Source organism: Microtus pennsylvanicus, chromosome 14 (genome assembly GCF_037038515.1).
Source record: "Microtus pennsylvanicus isolate mMicPen1 chromosome 14, mMicPen1.hap1, whole genome shotgun sequence".
NCBI lineage: Eukaryota > Metazoa > Chordata > Mammalia > Rodentia > Cricetidae > Microtus > Microtus pennsylvanicus.
The window spans coordinates 41875211-41896531 of NC_134592.1; the positions used below are offsets into that span (position 1 = coordinate 41875211).

The 21321-nt window shown below is 42.7% G+C and overlaps 1 protein-coding gene across 2 annotated transcripts in view; it reads right to left on the reverse strand.

Moving 5' to 3' along the window:
- The window catches only part of Slc38a6 (solute carrier family 38 member 6), a 61383-nt gene that overhangs the window by 24867 nt on the left and 15195 nt on the right, over positions 1-21321 (reverse strand). For both annotated transcript variants that reach the window (XM_075948616.1, XM_075948617.1), the window contains exons 4-6: positions 16406-16458; positions 12647-12686; positions 800-878 (exon numbers count right to left, since the gene is read on the reverse strand). In XM_075948616.1, coding sequence (XP_075804731.1) covers positions 800-878; positions 12647-12686; positions 16406-16458 — 172 coding nt within the window. The remainder of the gene's footprint in view (positions 1-799; positions 879-12646; positions 12687-16405; positions 16459-21321) is intronic.

The following is a 21321-nucleotide window of genomic DNA, read 5'->3' on the forward strand; positions in this document are numbered from 1 at the left end:
AATTCTGAAGTTTTCCTCTGCACGCCAGATAAGTCTGATTACTGGGGAGAGCCAACCAAACGCTCCAGGCTAGAGACAGGGCAGTCCTCAGTTGTGGTTTGAAAACTGGGTAGAGCAACTGGACAATTAACAAGTTTAACCCAAGTTTATTTTTATCTTCAAGTTTATTTTCCTGGAAAAAAAAAAGAAAAGGGAAGTCTTTCTCCTTGCTCTATATATCAAAAAGAAAAACATAATTAACTTGGGACCCTTCCCCATAAGAAGCGCTAGGTCAATATATTCTGTAGGCGCCTGTGTTTTTAAAGGAGAAAGGAAGTATGCTGTGGTCCGATGTTATTCAGTGTATTAAGAAAGGCTAAGCAAAGCAAGTGCTCACCCAAAGTTCTTTATGCTGTCTAACATGAGTCTCACACAGTGGCTGCAGCCATCATATCCGTTGTCATGACAACCTGCTGGGAAGGGACAGCAAGGATGACTCACTGTCCCCTCAGCTGTCTCGAGCCTTCCACTATCCTCCAGCTTTTAACTCCTTAGGTGCCTCTTCACTTTTCTCCAAGGGATAATTGGGACTTGACTTGGCCTTTCCCAAGGAGCACAAGGGCCTGGAGCTTCGGTCGTTGGCAGCCCAGGGCTCTGACACAGTGGACTGCCAGTGGACAGGTACTCAGTGTTTCCTCTATTACCGTTCCCCCCCACAGAACCTCTAAGTGTCCTGAGGACAGGCACCACATTGCCACTACGGTTTCACAGAACAGAATGAATGAATGAACAGATGAAGGGATACAATGGAACTTCTTACCCACTGTGGTCTCCAGGCAAGAATTCTGAAATAGCAGCAGGAAGCTCTGATTTAATAATTAAAAGATAAGATGACATAGCTACAAAAGAACAAAGAGAATTTCTATTAGAATTTTAACCATTCAAAGAGTGATCTATTCAGAAACACAGAAGTCCATAGGATTTCGGGCACCATATAGAAGATAACCCACAATGAACTACGCCAAACACATACATAGGAGAAACGAAGGCAAATGACTCTGTAGAGAAGAACTGGTAAATTTATCACATGACCTTTGTTTATACTGCAAATCCGAAGATAAGAGGAAAAGGGATTTTTTAATAGGCTATTTAAAATAAAATTGTTTCAAGTTTTGAAAAATTCTCTTTCACATTGTCTCATCTGTTCAGTGCACAAGATTTAGTGATAAACATAAAAACTTTAAGGGTCAGGAGATAGTTGCGTACACCTTTAATCCCAGCACTCAGCAGGCAGAGGCAGGCAGCTATCTGTGAGGTCATGGCCAACCTGGTCTACAGAGTAAGTTCCGGGACAGCCAGGGCTACACAGAGAAACACTGTCTTGAAAAACCAAAACCAACCAACCAAACAAAAAGACCATGTTTATTTAATAAGTACAATTAATAACTGATTACTTGCTCTTTTTTAATTTAACCAGGAAGAAATGTCTTTTGCAGAAACCCAATTCCCTCTTTCTCTTCCTTTCTCTGCTACAGATCATAATACTTAAACAGTAAACAATAACTTAATTAAGGCTCTCTTCTGATTCATTGCATCATGCAGCCTGTTAAGGATACGGAGCTTGAAATCCTCACTCCATCTGTGTAAATCTGAAACCAAAGCCAACCAGGTGGGGTGGCATATGCCTTTAATCCCAGCATTTGGAAGGCAGAGGCAGGTGGATCTTTGTGAGTTCGAGGCCATCCTTGTCTACAAATTGAGTTCCAGAACAACAAGAGCTACATAAAGAAACCATATTTAGGAAATGACAAAATAACAATAACAAAACAGAAGCCAAAGCCAGCACTGCCACCAGATTTTATCTGATAGCATATGAGAAATAACTAGCTTTTATATCACTTAATAATGACACTATTCCTCATGGAGTTATTAAAACACATTCTGGGGCTGGAGAGATGCTCAGTGCTTGGCTCCTAGGACTGCTGGGCAGTTCACAACTGCCTGTACCTCCAACTCCAGGGGATCTGATACCCTTTTCTGTCCTCCACAGGTAACTGTGCACACTTGCATACAAATCACTCTGCAAGCCTTCCATCATAAATATGGTTGTAGAATATAGAACTCATTTAGGCAAATACAGAAGGGGAAGCTTAAATACTCAGCTCTATGGAAACCCAGTTGATCTGGAGTCAGACCTTCAGTATAACAATCTTTTCCCTAGAGATGAATTGAACACACACACACACACACACACACACACACACACACACTCTTTTTAAAAGAGTCAATGAAAAAAAAATGCCCTTGAAGAATGAAGTGTGTATTCTATGTGCACACTGCTTTTATTACTCATTTATATTTCAGGAAACATTCCACTTTCTCCTTGGACTTATAAAAACTAAGAACACCACTGAACGCCAAGCCTGAACAATGAAAGTCTGGAGGAAGTTGGATGAAAAGGTGCATTTAAGAACAGTGTGCATTTCTCAGTCCAGCTGTTGGAAAGCAGCTACTTCTGCAGTTACAACGTTGTGATGGTTTAACTCTGGAGAAAAATGAGACAGACATGCTAGTTTGCAAGAGGAGAGATTAAATACACTCAACTGTTTGTTTGTTTTTGCTTGTTTGGGTAAAATAACAGGTACCTATGGTAAAGTTAACTTTAGAACAGGTAAGTAACACTCACTTTTCTGCAATAAAAACACGACCCATATCCTGTAATTTAAGACTATTTCTTTTTCTCTGGAAGAAACAGGACTGTTTATCAAGGGCCACTGAGACATGCCTGCCAGCCCTTAGCAGTGGCTACTTCAAGCAACTGGATGTGTAATGTCTTCTCCCTTGCTCTGTTCTCTCAGAAGGAAAAACACCAGCAGCTGGGCACGGGAGGAGGAAGGGAGGTCATCGCTAACACACACACACACACACACACACACACACACACACACACACACACACACAAGATTTGGATTGTCACAGCATTTTGTTTTCCAAAGAACTGTACGTGCATGATATAATGAAGAAGAAGAAATAGAATCGAGTTCTTTGAAACTGGCTTAGACACTACCTAAGTATATGGAGAGAAGGAGGGCTTAAACGGACAAACGTACACTCAAAAAAGAAACGCAGGCTTCCGACTCCGTACTTTTACCATCTGCTCATCGGCCCCTTTCGCTGGGAATGAGCCGGCATGTGTAGATTTCTAAGGTTTCAGACAGGCACCTCTTCCAGCAATTTTCTATTTTTTTGATCTTTAATTGTAAAAAAGCCACAATGAATGTGAGATTATATTTCTTTCTCATATACAATCTGTCATTCTTTCCAGAATTTCTATTAGCCTCTGGCTAATCACTTGATCACTTTGTGTCGTAGCCTTCACTCTCTGGTTTTCAAATGGGAGTCCTGTTTCACTAGATTCCAGTCTGAAGAGCCATGTGTACTTAAAGAAATATGAACTCACCAAACATATGTTTCTCTGTTTTAAGAAAAGGCCTCTCAGTATACACGAGTATAATAAAACATGTGAAACACTGCTTCTTCCTTGGAGAACGCTGGCGTGTTTTAAGAGCTACAAAACCACAGAGCCTACCATGGGGAAAACCCCACTGGTTGAGCAAGTAAAACAAAGAAATCTCACTGCTAAAATTACTTTTTCCTAACCACAAATAAAATTTCATGTAAGTACTACCACCTTAACATACAGTACATAACACTGAGAACAAAAGACTACTAGATAGACACCAAGTTAGGAAATACATCTTAATTACAGCCACATCAAAAGATCAAGTCAATAAAGTAAGCTGAGAAAGGTTTTAAGAAAGAATAATCTCAGCGGGACTGCTCATATATCCACTGTTTTTAGCCAAAAGGTCACTAGGTCGAATAGCTGGTTGCCACACCTCCTGTCCCATGTATTAATAGCATAAGGAAATGCTCAAGGCTTGACTTAGAGACAGGTCATAAGCAAGAATTTGTAAATGATTTTTGCTGGCATCTATCCATGGTATAGACTCCAAATACAAGGCACACCATGTTTCTTCCAAATTAATGGCTACTAGCATCATCCATAAGAGCCACAGTTACAATAGAACAGTTCGGGCCTCCATAACACCACTGCCAAGATCTGTGCTACAAGATACACCTTGGTAACAGTTATTAGCCATTCCAAATCATTTAGTTTCCCCACATTAGCTGAATAGGTATTCTTTACCCTTCATTTCAAACGGAACTACCCTGGGAAGAAAATAAAAAATCCTGTCACCGTAGTCAAGACACAGGAATAGAAAGTGCCCTTTAAAAACCACGTGGAAAAGCAACAGAAAATTTGGCAAGCCCTGAAACAGGGAAATCTGATCAGGCATCAACAGGGAGTAAGGTATCACTACTGCCCAACAGCATGGGAACGTGAGTACCACTGCCCGACAGCAGGAAGACATGAATACTAACTACTAACAGTCATGGGAGACGTGAGTTGGGACAGAGGCAGAGAGGAGAAAGGCTAGAAGTGAGAACATCTGCTCATCTGGGCGTGGCATGCTATGCCTGTTACATGCTTGGCTATATTCTAGGTGATGGCAAGTTTTTTGGGCATCTAACTTCCTTATCAACCAGACACAATTTCACCCACAGAAATGGGAGCCCTGTGTACTTATCTGCGATGTGGGTGCTGGTGGGAACGGTGAGCCTGACTTGAGGAGCTCACATTATTAAATGTCAGTCTGCTCTGGGCCGGTGGAGAAGAATCAGTCAAAGCCAAGAAAAATAAGAAAAGTCTATCAAAGGGGCCTCTCGAGAATGAAGTCTTTTATCTATTTGTTATCAGCATTTAAGCAACAGACTGCTTTTGGCTGCTGAGTTTAACAATTGGGCTCAAAGAATATGAGAATCTCTGCAACGGAGATGGAAGTCTCAGACCATTTCAACCGGAGACACACTGTATTGTTGAGGGAGTTCATCTGGGGCTGTAGCTCTTTCGTTGAAGTAACTGGCTCAGAATTCACGTAGCTTCATGCCAGGACGTCATAGCATCTCCCGCCATGAGTTAGTTGCATGCCAGTGGAGGTATAGCTCCAAAGAGGAATCTCCTATTCACACGTGAGAGATTCAACACGTCACTGAAACCTAAAAAAAGAATAAAACTCAGCCCTCTTCCTCCATATCTCTAGGCTTTAGGAACCAGTGTTCTCAGTAATGGTCTCAGTTTGTCTCTAGTCAACCATGTCACTTCGAGAAAGAAAAACTCAAAAAGACAATTACCCATGTTGTTAAACATTTAGGAGAAGATGCATGAAGATGGGATGGCGTTCAACCGCTTTAAAAATAGAACTGGGTTTTCAGCGCTTGGGGGAAGCCCAGCAGCTTCTCAGAGGATTAGTCAGTGGCCCAAACAAACAGAGGCGCTATGGTTTGCCTTTCCACTGAAGAGATTCAGGTTTATTTCGAACTTGTCTTTAGTCATGGATAATAACTAGTTTATTCAAGATGTCTCATTAACCTGGTGTTTCTACCAAACGCCTAAATGTCACGGAAATTCTATCCCCACTCAAATAGCATACAATTTCTTTTTTAAAAAGAATCTTTTTTTTCAAAATGTCTGTAAAACAATGTAATTTCCCTAAAGTGCAAAACTGGGGGGTAAAAAATACAAACCATGATGGAATATGTTCCTTCCATCGCTCTCCTAAAAAAGCCTTTATTTTATTCTTTTGGGTTTTTGAGACAAGGTTTCTCTGTAGCTTTGGGGCCTGTCCTGGAATTAGCTCTTGTAGACCAGGCTGGCCTCAAACTCACCGAGATCCGCCAAGAATCTTTTTTTTTATAGTCTGTTAAGACCCTGAACCTAAAGAGGGACCAGCGAGTCAGGCCTAGTGGCCAGGGTCTGGAATTAAGCTACTAAGGGGGCTGACGTGGGAGGATTGGGAGTACAAGGCCCTGCTTGGATAGCCTAGCGAGACTTTGTCTCCAAACAGGGGTGGAGGTGAGGGTGGGGTAGGGGGCTAGGAGAAAGCACTGTGGTGGAAAGCTCACATGTGTTCAATAATCAGAAACAGACACACACACGCGCAGGCGCGCGTGCACAATCAGAATATATACTTTTAAAAATCTCATTATCAAACGTCAATAGACATCTTTGCTAATACATTGTTTTTGAAGGCTCTTTAAAATGATGTTACTATAGAAATTTGTCAAGAATCTGGGGGAAAAAAGGCTCCTCTCCAATTTCCTGTACTTCTAGACTTCTGCGGTATTTTCTAGAATTTGAGGGTAATACTGTTCAGGTTTTTTAAGGCTGCAATCGGTGTGACCAGCAGGTGGCGTCGTAACAGCATTCCGAACCCCAGCTTCCAGAGGGGCAAGACAGACTGATGAATTCAGCCTCTGCTTCAAGAAAACAATTTAAGTTGTCTAACATTACATGGTGGATTTGTCCAATAATGGGGATCTGAGATTTCGGTAGTCACTGAATCTTCTCATCTGTAAGCTGCAGACCCTGCGCCATCTTGGTTCACAGGCTGAAATTCTCTCACTCCTCACTGCCCCAAAATGAGGCATTAATCAAGGCTGCTAAGGTCTGAGGATTCGGTGCCGGACAGGAAAACCCGGGTCACTCTGGCCGTCTCAGGAGGTCTCAGTGAAACTAGGGTTCTCCTGACAATGTGCACTGATTAAATCACTGACCTTCTGCAAGGACCTGGGGAGTTAACGCACATGTTCTAGAAGAATAAGTCGGCACATTGCTCGGAGCCACTCACCTTGCCATGTTTTGAGTTGAGCAAGACATGAATTAGGAAATTAGCTGCCTTTGCTTTAATGGCAGACGTCCAAGAGTGAGTAGGACCTTGCCTGGCTGTGTGATTTCCAGCGACAGCGTAGTCTGCAGACATTCAATCTAATGTGAAACGGACCACTTTTCAGACGAGTGAGCAATGCAGCAGAATCAGCCGGCCCGCACCACACTTCTCGGTCCTCCTCGAAGGCAGCTGAGTTCAAACCCTGCGCCTAGCATTCTCCGGCCTGTGACAGCATTCAACATTCTAGGATGCCTCCTTCCTCCCTCTGCCCCAGTGGAAGCTCACAGCAAACGCTAGCATTAGCTCTGCCTGAGGCGGGGACACAAAGACTACACCTGGCAATGGCCTCCTTCAGGCTCCCCACCATCACCGCTCAGAAAGCAAGAGTCACAAATGAGAAATATTTTCTATATGGCTCTCCACTTTCTAAAGGCCAGTAATTCTAAAACCTTAAGAGTCCAACATGTACTAATTGGCATTGTTAGAGGTTACCTGAAGGAAAGCCCCACCACAATCCCGTCGTTAAATCCCAATGGTGCTGTGGTTAGTGCGAGTGCCTCCCTGTTGTTCACAGACTACAGTAAGGGGACGGACCAGGCCTTCACCAAAACACCCACAGAATAAACAGTCAAGAGCAGCTTATGAATTTATGATCATTTCGTCTTTTGTTTTCCTTTTAGGGTCGGGAACTGAAACAAGATTGCATGACACGGAGGAGAAGCTGGGGTTAGGGGAAAATGTGGACAGGCCGACTCTGTGGGAGGGAGTCCGGGATTGAACTGGAGACAAAAGGCTGAACGCCACCTACTCCCTGCTCTCCACTTCCTGCTTGTGGGGGACAAGCTGACAGGAGCCGGGCCCTGCAGCTCCACCTTCCCATGTGATCATGTCCCCTGGGGCAGAAGCCAAAGCAAACCCTCCCTCCTCCTCAGCTACTCTATAGCAGCATCATAGACAGTCTAACCCTGGAGTGTGGTGGTCACGCTTGGGATCCCAGTGCCCAGGAGGCCAAGGCAGAAGGACCAAGAGATACAGGCTAACTTAGACCTGTGACACACGGAAAAAAGACGGCAAGAGTTAAGAAGCATCAGGACATGCCACCTACCTGAAAATACAGACCGTGCCTGAGAGAATTAGCACACCTTCCCCACAGGCCACCTCAGAAACCACAGTTCTGGAAGAGAGGAGACCCTGAGCTTTCTATTTCCCACTGGAATTCTTCACCACAGACAAAACTAAAGCCAAGAGAATGAGAGAATGGGCCTGCTTGACCAGAAGACTGGAGTCAGACTATGAGGCAGCTGACACCCAGCCAGGGCTCTGCACACAAGTAGCTTCAGATCCCACTGCGATGGAGGGGTCACTTCCGCAGTTAGAGAACCGCGGAAATATGCTTCCACTTAGTGCTCGCAGGCTCGCAGCGGGTAAACTCACAAGTGATGGGAAGAAAATAACGAGGACATCATTCTGAAATAAGCATTACTAGCTTTCCTGAACTCAAGGGACGTTTAAAATGTGTGACAGGCCGGGCGACGGTGGCGCACGCCTTTAATCCCAGCACTCGGGAGGCAGAGGCAGATGGATCTCTGTGAGTTCGAGACCAGCCTGGTCTACAGAGCTAGTTCCAGGACAGGCTCCAAAGCCACAGAGAAACCCTGTCTCGAAAAACAAAAAAAAAAACAAAAAAAAAAAAAAAAGTGTGACAGCATCTAAGTGGCATTTTTAAAGTTCTAAAGCAAGCAAGCAAAGCAACATGCCGACACCTGATTCATATGACACCAAATCCAAGAATCTTTTCCAGGTCAGACAGCTGGCCAAACAGTTTCATTTGAATGCTTTCAGGGATGAAGAACACTTTTTTTTTTTAAAGTCTGGGTTGGTGGGCAGTGGTGGCACACGCCTTTGCAGGAGGATCTCTGTGAGTTCAAGGCCAGCCTAGTCTACAGAGTGAGTTCCAGGACAGCCAGGGCTACACTGAGAAACACTGTCTCGAAAATGCAAACAAACAAACAAAAACTGTGGGTTGTCTCCACTTCAATCACCCAGCTTACTGACAAGGCTATTGGCTAAGTCTGACGGTGTCGCCCAGCCTTGTGTACAGGAAGCACAGTCCCAACGTGCACAAGTGTTTGAAGTGGCGTCTGATGGGAAAGGGTTAGGTCACGAGACTCCACCTTTAAATGCAGGTTTAGCACATTGTGAGAGCTTAAGGCTAAGAGTTTGCGTGCTCTAAGCTACCGCGTGACAACTTCCCACACATGACCAGGTAACAAAGTCCTCACAGGATGTGGTTTCCTTGATCTCAGACTTTCAACCTCCAAGAGCTGATAACTGTTTATTACTAACACCCCAGTCAGTGTATTTTGCTACAGAACACAAAAATAAAAGTATTCTAGATGAGGAATATTCTAGTTTGAGATTATTATTTTAAGTTTCTCTTGTTTCTCTTGTTTATGCCATGGAACATTTGTTTAATGTAAAAGCTGTGTTGCTTTTGCTTACGCTGCATTTGTTTAACTCTGTGAAGCTGTGTCACTGTGCCTGCCTAAAACACTGAGGGTGTAATAAAGAGCTGAATAGCTAATAGCGAGGCAAGAGCAAGGGTAGGTGGGGCTGGCAGGCAGAGGATAAACACATGAAGAGAAATCTGGGAAGAGAAGGGGAGCAAAAGAGCAGGGGGAGGAGGCCACTCGGGCCAGGCACCCAGCCACGGAGCAGGAGTGAAAGTAAGGTACACAGAAGTAAGAGAAGGAGAAAGCCCAGAGGCAAAAGGTAGTCAGGATGATTTAGGAAAAGAGGCCTTGAATGGAGGAGTGTGCTGCTTAAGTCTTACAGCAGGTTGGAGACAGGGCCTTAAGGAACAGCCACCATCACCAAAATCCCAAGAATCCAGCAATGAGACCATAGCTACCAAGGGTCCATTTGAAATCTGTACTACTCACTGGTCAACGTATTGAAATCTGGTATTAATAAAATGTCAAAATAGCATACATGCTTAAAATAAAGTACAAAAGTATGTTGATTGTTTGAGGTAAAAGTAAGTCTGTTAAATCATTGGGCAAATTGGGAAATCATTTTAAATAAACAGATCACATCATTACACAGAAAAAAAAAGAAAGAGAAAGAAAGAAGAAAGAAAGGGGGCTGGAGAGATGGCTCAGAGGTAAAGAACATTGACTGCTCTTTCAGATGTCCTGGGTTCAATTCCCAGCAACTACACAGCAGCTCACAGCCATCTACTATGAGATCTGGTGCCCTTTTCTGGTGTTCGGGCAAAACATGCAGCCAGAATACTGTATACATAATAAATAAATAATGATTTTTTTAAAAAAAAAAGAGAGAGAAAGAAAAGCTGGTAAAAGTCAAGCTAAGAATAAGCATCTGTGTGTGATTGAGTTGGGAGCTGGGTGGCAGGGTCCTCGAAAGAGTAAAATACTGAATTAGTCTAGATTCTTTATCTTTTCCGTCAGCTTTGACACCAATGATGAGCCTAGCATTGTGTGTGTGTGTGTGTGTGTGTGTGTGTGTGTGCGCGCGCGCGCACGCACACACGTGAAGACCACAGGTCAACACGGAAACTTTCTCAATTGCTCTCTACCTTATTTTCCTGAGGCAAGGTACCTAACTGAACCTCTGGAGTCCACGGATTCAGCTATATTAGTTGGCCAGCGAGCCCCAGAGATCGTCCACTCTGCTCCTCCTGTACTGGGGTTAGGGTGTGTATCCTCACACCTGGCTGCTCAGGAGTGCTGGGAATTGGCACTTGGGTACTGTTTGGGAAGCAAGTACCTTACCAACTGAGCTATCTTCCCAGCCCCACCATTCCCCCACTTATTTTCACTTTAAAAAAAAATTATTTGTATGGTGTTTTGCTGGTACGAACGTTTGTGCACCACGTGCATGTAATGCCGGTGGAGGCCAGAAGAGGGCATGAGATCCCTCTGGAGCTTGAGTTTTGTGAGCTGACACGTGAGTGGTGGGAATTGAACCCAGGTCCTCGAAAACAGTAGCCAGGACTCTTAACTGCTGAGCCATCTTTCCAGCTCATAGACATAGAGTACTAATCATCTAAGCGTGTCTCAATCCAGCAAAGTTCCAGACTCTTGTGGGGCCCACAGATGTGAGCCTGCTCCACCCTGACTAAAGGTCAGAGTTTGAGCTGATTTTTTGCTCTTTCAAAACTGTTGACAACAGGTGTGGCTACAAACAAGAGATCCTGACCCAGGGTGTGGTTAATTAGTATTTTGAGTAGAGAAGTGGATCTGTTCCACCTTGCTATTCCTGCTCCTTCAAAGGAGACAGGCAGGAGGTTCCAGGGACTGGCTGCCTGCAGGATACTTGGCCTATTCCTTATATCATATTAATAAGTCTGTTGTCTCCCCTCCCCTTTTGGAATGAGGTATATGAGCCAATGGAAAAAACGCAGGTGGTTCAGTATTCAGTGAATGCCCCCCCCCCCGCCACCATCCTGTTCCGTGTCTGCCTTCTTATTTCTCTATCTGTTCCTTGAGTTTAATAATTCTAATCCTCATGCTCCTACACTGGAACGTGCAAATTTTGTCGAGGTTGGACCCTGACAGACACTGTGTTGGTTCCCAGGAGTAAAGAGGAATGAGACATAAGCCCTGGAAAAACTTAAGGCTCAGAGGAGAAACAGTGCGGAGGTGACCTCGGACAAGGCTAGCCCCAGCAAGGGGAAGACGGCCGCGTCTAAACCAGGCTAGAGACAGAAGCTACTATGGTGGAACCAGAGGAGACACAACAAGATCATCACACCAAGATAAAATGCTAAAATTTCAACATAAATTATTATACAATGGTTTCATCTGAACCAAATCTGATCGGTGTTAATGAGGGTCTGCTGAAGAATCATCACTAAGAGATTAAGCAATACATATCTGCTAATTAAAAGTATTCTACAACAAATCTTCAAATCAGTTGCACAGCAACAATTCCCAAGAGATGAGGTCTCTCTCTCTCTCTCTCTCTCTCTCTCTCTCTCTCTCTCTCTCTCTCTCTCTCTCTCACACACACACACACACACACACACACACCACAATACTCGCTAACATCAGTTTAGTTGAACAATACTTAGAGTGATCAGTTACTTAAAACTATTAGATATAAAAAAATAATTAAAATTCCTTGCGAGCACACAATCTTCTAAAAAGTCCAAAGAGCACGTCACTTCCTTGTGGGCTTTCTATGATTCTGACACTATTTAGCGTTCCAGCTGGTGGTAAACAGAAACGAGGACACAGCCTAGATCTCTGAAGTCTCCACACAACACGTCCATGCAGTTCTCATACTTTGGAGTTAATGTTTAATTCATTCGGTCAGTTGTCTATAATCAACAGGGATTTTCATTTCTACAGAGTTCTCATAATAAGGATCGTTTTATGATCAGTTTTTAGTAGGAACCAGGGGAAAGACAAGCATGAGGATGCCTCTTGTCCTTAGACATATTTTAAGCCACTTGGTCATTTTTAACTTCTTACCTCCTAGGGCACATTGGGCATACCTGACTGTTCACACCGCCCAGGGGGCACTATTCCCTCTAAAGAAGGGTCTGTAGTGGGAGTGAAAGCAGAGGGAAAGTAGCTAATAGTTAAGAATCACTTTGGGAGGAGCATTTCCAAACTGCCCCCCTCACCACCACAACCACGGAAGTCAGCTAGAACTGAAGCTAGAAGCGTATTTACCAGTGCTATTAAAAATGATTTAAGAAAGATTAGGAGGTGGGTAAAGGGGACTTCTGAAGATGGCTGCACCTACAGAGATTTAGTGTCCCAGCTGGACCTGTAGGAAGGCAAGGAACCAGAGAAGCAACTATTTCCATTACCTGCATGCATACCTGATCCGTTCTCAATGCTTACCTCCAATATTCTGAATTATTATGGTGCCTGCAACCACCACCTAAAAAAGAACAAATGTATTCAGATGATAAAAGGGAAACAGTATAAAAGGAGAGAATTTTATAATTAATAAACAATACCACAAGGACAGATGCACTGTCTTATGAATGAAGAGATATCAGAAATAAATTTTGTCAGCTGTTTGTACTATGTGAAATTAATGAACATTACATAAGTCTTTCCTTAATACCTCCATAATTACTCTAAAGATATTTCTGAAGTCTTTCTTAGCAGTCATGTTTGAATAGCTGAAAAATGTTATAAAGCTGGTAAGTTGTGATTGTCGATATCTAACTGAACCTGTAGTCTCTTTCTTACTGGCTTAGTGGATCCAATGTAGCCAGATCACCCAGTAGTTAGTAAGTCAGAAACTGAATTTCACACATTCAAGAGGATAAAAGTTGGCAATTGGCTAAAAATAAAGAAGGTCTGTGCTACACAAAAACTGCCCAAGGACTATGTCCAGTCTGTTTCTGGTCCTGGATGAGACTCCTGGGGGATGCAAAGGAAATGTTTAAATCTTATATTCTCTCTTGGGCCTCCTGACCACTAACACCTGGGCACCAGCAGACATTTGGAGCTGAATGCTCAGACCTCCACAGACAGAGGACAGGTCACACTTGAGGTTCACCTCCTAGGGCAGAGCACTGCCTATGCTGCAACCATTGAGCTTCCTAGGAGCTGGAGTCCTTGTAGGTGCAGAAGCCTAATGATCTGGATTCTGGCACGGTCTCTAGAGATGCACGTGTGCTGGACAGTTTTATGTCAACCTGACACAAGCTAGAAGAACCTGAATTGAAAAAATGCCCCCATAAGACTGGGCTATAGGCAAGTCTGTAGGGCATTTTCTTATTTAGTGATTGATGTGGGAGGGCCCAGCCCATTGTGAGTGATGCCATCCCCAGGCTAGCAGTCCTGAGTTCTATAAGGCCAGCTGAACAAGCCATGAAGAGCAAGCCAGTAAGCAACACCCCTCTGCATCAACTCTTGCTTCCACGTTCCTGCCCTGTTTGACTTCCTCCCTAACATCCCCCAACAGGGATGGACTGTTCCCTGGAAGTAAGCCAAATAAACTCTGTCCTTCCCAGTTTGCTTTGGTTTGTGGTGTTTCATCACAGCAGCAGTAACTAACAAAGAGAGTGGTCATGGTCACTCCAGTGTTTTCTAGAAGGCACTTTGCATCTCAGCTTAAATATGAGTTCCTGAAATTCAGTCATTTGTGGGAAGACCATTCTGACTTTGTGTAGAACATCTGCAAATGAAACCCCTGGCTACACACACGAAATACCTCCATTTTCTATGAATATATTGCACATACAGTATCTTAGCACTAACCACTTCTCCATTCCTTGCCTAAATTTAGGTATTTAGTGTTTAGAAAGCCAGAATGAACGTCTGCCTACCTGGACTTTCTGTGCCTACTACAGTGCATGACCACGACATTGCTCAATAGATATTTATCTGATACATAAATACACAAAGAAATTTTAAAAAATATTCCTTAAATTTTTCAAAAACATTTCTTTGAATTGCAGAATATTATTCAACCACACATCAAAAAAATGTGAAGATTCCAGAACAATTATAGAAATGGGGAAGAAATACAATCAAAATCTAACGAGTCCTCACTCTGGATACGCTCCGTCCAGTGCAGCTGCCTCCTTGGAGTGAGGACACATGTAAACAATGATGCAACAGCTCACATTCAAGAAGACTTCACAGTCCATGCTCTGAGACTGTGCTGCTAGGCAGGGATGAGGGAACCACCACCGTCAGCCGATGGTTTTGCCAGTGCTGACCATGGACTCACACCGATAGGTCACATTAAATCGAGCAGGGAGCTTCCCTGTCTACTTTGTGGTTGCTGCTGTGCGCCTGTTATATGCATATGCACGCACCTATGTGCTATTGTGGGTGTGTTATGAAGAACATGTGGAAAGCTAAGGCTGACTGCAGAATCTTCTATCATTCTCTACCTTACATTTTGAAACACAGTTTCTCCTTCAATTTGGAGCTGGCTGTTTTGGTGAGGCTGGCAGGCCAGCAACATGCCCCATCCCCAGAATCTCACTGTTTCTGCATTTCTCCTTCAGCATTTGAGTGCTGTGGGATAATTCTCTTGTACACTCTAAATATGTGTTACTTGTACTTGGTTTAATAAAATGCTGATTGGCCAGTAGCCAGGCAGGAAGTATAGGTGGGGCAACCAGACTGGGAGAATGTGGGGAAGAGGTAAGGCAAAGATGTACTCATCATCCAGAAGCAGTGAAAGCAAGAAGAGAATGCCTTACTGAGAAAAGGTACCAAGCCACATGGCTAAACATAGATAAGAATTATGGGTTAATTTAAGTTGGAAAAGTTAGTTAATAATAAGCCTGAGCTAATAGGCCAAGCGGTTTATAATTAATATAAGCTTCTGTGTGGTTTTTGGGACTGAATGGCTGGGGAACCAGGTGGGCGGAACAGAAACTTTTATCTACAACTGAGGTCACAAGAATATGCTGCCATACCCAGGTTCTATACAAGTGCTGGGGATCTGAACTCAGGTCTTGATGCTTATACAGCAAGTACTTCCTCCCCACCCCGGGGCATCGCCATATACAAACACATTTCTTCTCCTCTGGTTAAACTACATGGAGGGAATGAACCAGACACACTAAACACCCTGCTCTCCAGGAAGCAAATGTTCTTGGGAACAACTGAGGTTTAGATTACGAAGATGTAAGGCCTACCCAGCATTTCTGAGGTTTATGTACTCCTTATACATTTTAAGAGGAAAGGCAACTGGAAGCAAATGCAGCTTTTCTTCCTGCTGCAGAACTGCATCTTCCTCCAGGACTCACTCCTTAAAATCAGCTTAGCCAGTTATAGTATGGTACCCACTCAGTATAAACAGGAGAATAAATGTGTGCAGCAACTCATACGTCAGTTAGCTCAGATACATACCTGTTTCAGAGTACCAAATACATGCTATAGTACTTGTTTGTTAACTTAAATGCAAACAGAAAGTACTAAGGCAGATTTACAATCAGAAGAATTCTTGTTTAGAACCAAAATAAATGGGGTAACTCTTGAGGCACTGAGACAGAAAGAAAGCAACTTAATTCTAACACTGACAGCAGTGCTTAACTCCTGGTAATCTGTAGGAAAAAACATTTCCCTACAACTTTTAAAGTTAGGAAGTCACCAAAAATCAGTGCCAATAAAAATTTGCATTTATTTTATTATTCTAGGAAGTAAAACCAGTATATATAGCATCTACAGTCCTCGGATATGGAACGGGTGTTGGGTAACAGTTGATAAGAGGCCCCTGAACAGATCTGGATCTTAATTTCCTCACATGTAAACAAGGGGGAGAGCTAGGCAATCTTTTAGCACTGTTCAGCTCTTAAATAATACTACCTAATTACTGCTTTTGAAAAAAGCCAGGCTATAATCTTAATTCTATTGTTTTCTTCCCTTATAAGGATTTACTCAGAGGATCTGATCAAAATTAATGAGAAAACTTTAGGGTCTCATTACTTCTGCAGCTCAGCAGTCAGCAACAAGACTTACAAACTTCACTGGTTGACAGCAGTGCTTCGGCAGGGGCCACATTCTCTTTACTTTCCTGTCCCATCTCTTACTTCCTTTCTTCATCTCCTAAGGTCTTTCCCACATGCACGACCCTGTGAACTTGGAGGAGAAGAGAAATGCCCCAAGGGGAGCAAAGGAAATCACCTTTCCAGGTAATCCAAACGCGAAGAGTCCGAGATCTTCATAAGACGTCACCGCTGTTGGGGGGAAAGCACATTTGTCACTGTTACACAAAACTCATTATGAAGGTTATCTTGCAAGCTAGGCACAGTGTCGTCCTCAGCTTCAGCCAGTCAGGACTAGGTGTGGCATGGAGCCTGGCACCCTGGGGTGGAGGGAAAGGTAGGAAAGAAGGCCGCACTCACTTGGTTGGTTCCTAGAAGGCCTTTGAGCTTTTTCTCTCTGAAATCTTAATTTCCACTCCAGATGTAACCCACATGCTTAAGATTCAGATGTTTTGTAGAATGTGCCTCTCTAATAAGTAGTGACGGGTATTTCCTTTCTTAAAAACAAAATCACCAAGGGGGCTGTGAAGATAGGTCAGTAGTTAAAACCACTAGTTTGATTCCCAGCACCCAAGCGGCAGCTCACAACTTTCTATAACTCCAGATTAAGGGGGTCTGATGCGCTCTTCTGGTCTCTGAGGGCATAGGGATGCATACGGGGCACAGACATACAGACAGGCAAGCACTCATGCACATAAAGTTGTTTTGTTTTTTTAAGATCAAAAAGATTCGCCAAGAACTCCTTCTATTATCTTCTCTAGAATATCTCATGTTCTGATTTTGCTTCTCAAATGCACATATTAATGGTCAGTCTCCATTTTTACTGGTTTCTAATTACTGTAAGATAACCAGTATCAGCACACTAATATTGGTAACCAACTAATAGCCGTTTATCTAATGCTCTGACAGTTCGTATCAGTAGAGGCCATCAAGGATAGATGTGTGTTTCTCTTAAATATTCTGAAATACGAAAAGCAGCCAAAAAAAGAAAAATCCACTATTAGTTCTGAGAGCTAGTCGCTGAGGTCTACCCACCTCACAGTCGTTGATAGATGACTAAATTTTAAGCACAGGTACTGATTTTGGGGGAAGCCTTCAAAAACACATACTTTGTAAAGTGAGAATCTATCTACAACAGGCAGCCGTTAGCAAAACCAGGCTACTTGGCCTACGTTAATTCAAGGGCCTGATTTCTTGGGAACACCCTGCTTCCTTGTACAGGACGTGTGCTCTTGCATACACACTGTCCAAACAGATTTTCACTGGCAGTAATTTCTAAACACTGGACACACAGTAAGGCGGGGTATGACAGCTGTGCCATTTGCCTTCCCAAGTGCTCAGAGTGATGGCAATGTGTTCACAATGGAAACGGTACCCTCAGCCTATAATTAGGGAGGGGCACATACTTTCCTTTTTCATCATAAAGATGTAAATTACATTCTCATTTCATTATGTTCAGGAAGTATGGCTATTAGGAACATAAGAAAATTACAAGGCTTAATCGTGTGTAAAAGGGCCACAGTATGTTCTCAGCTCAGACAGCTCTGCATTTAACAAGTGATGCTGCCGCTATGAGGCTGCACAGTCTGAGGAGTATGCACGCCCACAGCGCTTACACCGTGGAGAGAAGCAGCTTGGGACACCAAGAGTTTCTGCAGGTTACAGAGTTAAAGCCAGCTTTAATATATCTCTTAGGACATACTTGGGCTTTCTTTCAACTGCCACTTGAGAACAAAAAAATTTTATTTTGTATTTTCATAATGAAGGACATTTAGGTACATAATAATAAGCTTTTTAAAAATCATATGTGGTTTTTCATACAGTAATTATGGAACCAGGAAGAAAAGAGTGGGATATTGAATAATAAAAAGATAGTAATAATTAACAAAATATTCATTTTAATCTATTATCAAAGTTTACCAAGGGGCTTAGATACTTTTCTGAGTGATATTATTCATTTTTAAAAATGCATTTACATTCTGCTAAACATTGCACACATGTACAGTTTAGTACTGGGTTTGGAAGACATTTCTATTATGGGGAGACCATATATGACGGTCACATGGGCTCAAGGCAGCCCACACTCATGCTCAGGTGTGTCTTGTTGCACGGCACCCTTTTCTCTCAACCCTTGTGCTTAAACTCTATATTAAAGATGCCATTTAATAAATCATAAGTCTGATTCAGACTGGCTTGTACAGAAACGCTCTTCTGAGGCGAGGTCAAGGATCCAGTTTCACCTGAGGTGGGGTCCCTAACACTTTAAGGCCACTGAGGGTGACAGCCTCTGCTACCGGCAGGAGTACAGGCAAGCGCGCACCACCACTCCAGACCTCACCACTGCTGAAGAGAAACATCTCTATGCTGTGAGCTGTGTTTCTGTCACTTTATAAAAATCACCCGACCTAGCCAGGTGGTGGTGGCGCACGCCTTTAATCCCAGCACTCGGGAGGCAGAGCAGGTGGATCTCTGTGAGTTCGAGGCCAGCCTGGTCAACAGGAGCTAGTTCCAGGACAGCTAGAACTGTTACACAGAGAAACCCTGTCTTGAAAAACCAAAAACCAAAAAAATCACCTAAGCGCCTCACTGTATGAAAAATAAATTCCTGATCTTCCAATCATAAAAATATGTTCCCCCACCTCTCCGGACTCTAATTCCTTCCGACTCAGAGGTAGTGGAAACACGTAAGCAATGCCACTCACGTCTACTGTCTTTCTCAGTGAGTCCCACGGTCATGTCTATAGACATCTAGAGTAGCACGAGTTTACACCGACACATTCAATCAATTCATCAGCATTCCAGAAATACGCACACATTAGCATTTATGTAAATTTAAGCTGAATTAATTATAACTCATCAGAATAATCAGTGATGCACACAATGAGATAAATTTATAAAGACAGAGTAGAGCGACAGTGGGGACTAGGGTGATGCGGGCAGGATACCCCACTTTGATGGCTGGGCAGGCTTGTGATGGGTAAGCAGGTTTGAAGCACACTATGTCAAAGTTTCCTCTGCTTCAAGATGATTTCTACTTAAATTCCCTCTCATATTTTCTAGGTTATAATTAATCTTTCCTTTCGGCTAAGGAACCAAAATTCTTCTCTTCTCATAAATAAAATAGTTTAGCATCTCATTAATTCCCTTACAATATCATAGATTATGTGTCAAAGACATATACACCTAATATGAATTTGAACAGATCTAATACAGCAACTGAAAATCATATCAGACCATGCTTTTAAAATAAAAATTATTATAATTGACATGGTGTTAAAAAAAAAAGGAGCCGGGCAGTGGTGGCGCACGCCTTTAATCCCAGCACTCGGGAGGCAGAGGCAGGCGGATCTCTGGGAGTTCGAGGCCAGTCTGGTCTATAAGAGCTAGTTCCAGGACAGGAACCAAAGCTACAGAGAAACCCTGTCTCGAAAACCAAAAGAAAAAAAAGAAAAGAAAAGAAAAACATTTCTTCCAAGAACTTGAAGCAATGAGGTTTTCCAGTGTTACACATGGGACTACATTAAACATTACTTTTCAAATTACTATTTTGTATTTGTTTCTCATTATGTAAGCAAAGATGACATTCATCAAAGTTAGACTATAACTGTTTAACTTTTGTTTGCTTGCTTCCTTTCTGTGTAGGGTATTGGATCCAAGCCCTTCGCATGCTAGACACATGCTCTACCACTGAGCTACATCCCAGCCTCGTTTTATATTTCAGTAGTGGGAAGTACATATTGGCTGCCTATCTAGTAAACAGGAAAAGTAAATATATATTAGTAAAAAAAAAACATACTGAAAAGTTCTAAAGGGAACGGATATTTCAATTCTAATTCAAGCACTAAGCACTTACTCTAAATTTTAAAAGTTAAAATTCAACCCTTGCTTGTGCCAGGAAACACAGAAAACCCAGCAGCTTAATAGACAGCTTCAGCTGCAGCTCCTGACAATTGCAATTTCAAACCTGCCTTCTTGTTCTGCTGTTTCTTCAGCCTCGTAAAAATATCTCCACATACCAAGACGTCCCCAACTGAAGAGGAAAAAGCAGTAGGCTTTTAAATGGAGACCGAGCCTAGTGCTCCGGCCCTAATTCCAGCCTTCCCGTCAGCATGTCTGGGTCCTCGCTCACTTCTGTCCCTGTCATCAAACCTCTTTTATGTTGCAAAAATTAGAAGCACTTTCCTCAGCCTGAGACATCATGAAAATGAATAATGGCTTCTGGCTTTGCTTTGAGGCTTTGCTAAGATGAAATGAGGTCACAGCCGGCCAAGTGCTTTCTTCCACATCTCAGCCTATGAACCGAGGCAGCTCGTGAAACAGTTCTCAAGTTCTGCTCGGTCGCTTGGGCAGTTTCTTCAAATGCTGGTGAAGTTTATAAACTGATCTGATGGCTGGAATGCAGTTAGAACAATGAGCCTTTAAAACATTTAAAACATCTGAACCTGTGAGCTTTTATCTTAGGAGATAAGAATAAAAAGAGGTAACTCATTAAATATTTAATCATGCCATGATTTACACTGGAAAAACAGGGCCAGCCTTAATGCTCTATAAGGTGGTTAAGTAAATCATGGTAGGTATACCTTATGAAATATTACAATCATGAAGGCTCACTTATAATAACAAGAAAATGTCAATATTATTTTAAGTGAAAAAAAACAAGATTCAAATATAATCTATAAAATAAAACACATAAATGGTGAGTCTTCAATCATATTCCTTTTGCTCTCTGTATTTGAGGAAAGGAGTTCAAATATGTTATAATGACTTGAACAATAAAGGTGAAACTTTATTTTTAAGAGCTACAAGGCCAAGCGTATTGGCACAGTCCTATAATCCCAGCTACCAGTGATGCTGAGGCAGGAGGATCATTTGAGCCCAAGAATTTGAGAGCAGCTGGGCAACAAAGCAATGCCCCCTAGGTTGCCTCAAAACCAAAACCCAAACAATACTTCAATAGTTCCACTTTATAAACCTGAGAGCTTGCAGCTAAACTGAAGTTTCCCTTTTTTCTAGTGCTAAGGAATTTGCAGCTTGATTTACCAGCAAGGGATTTCC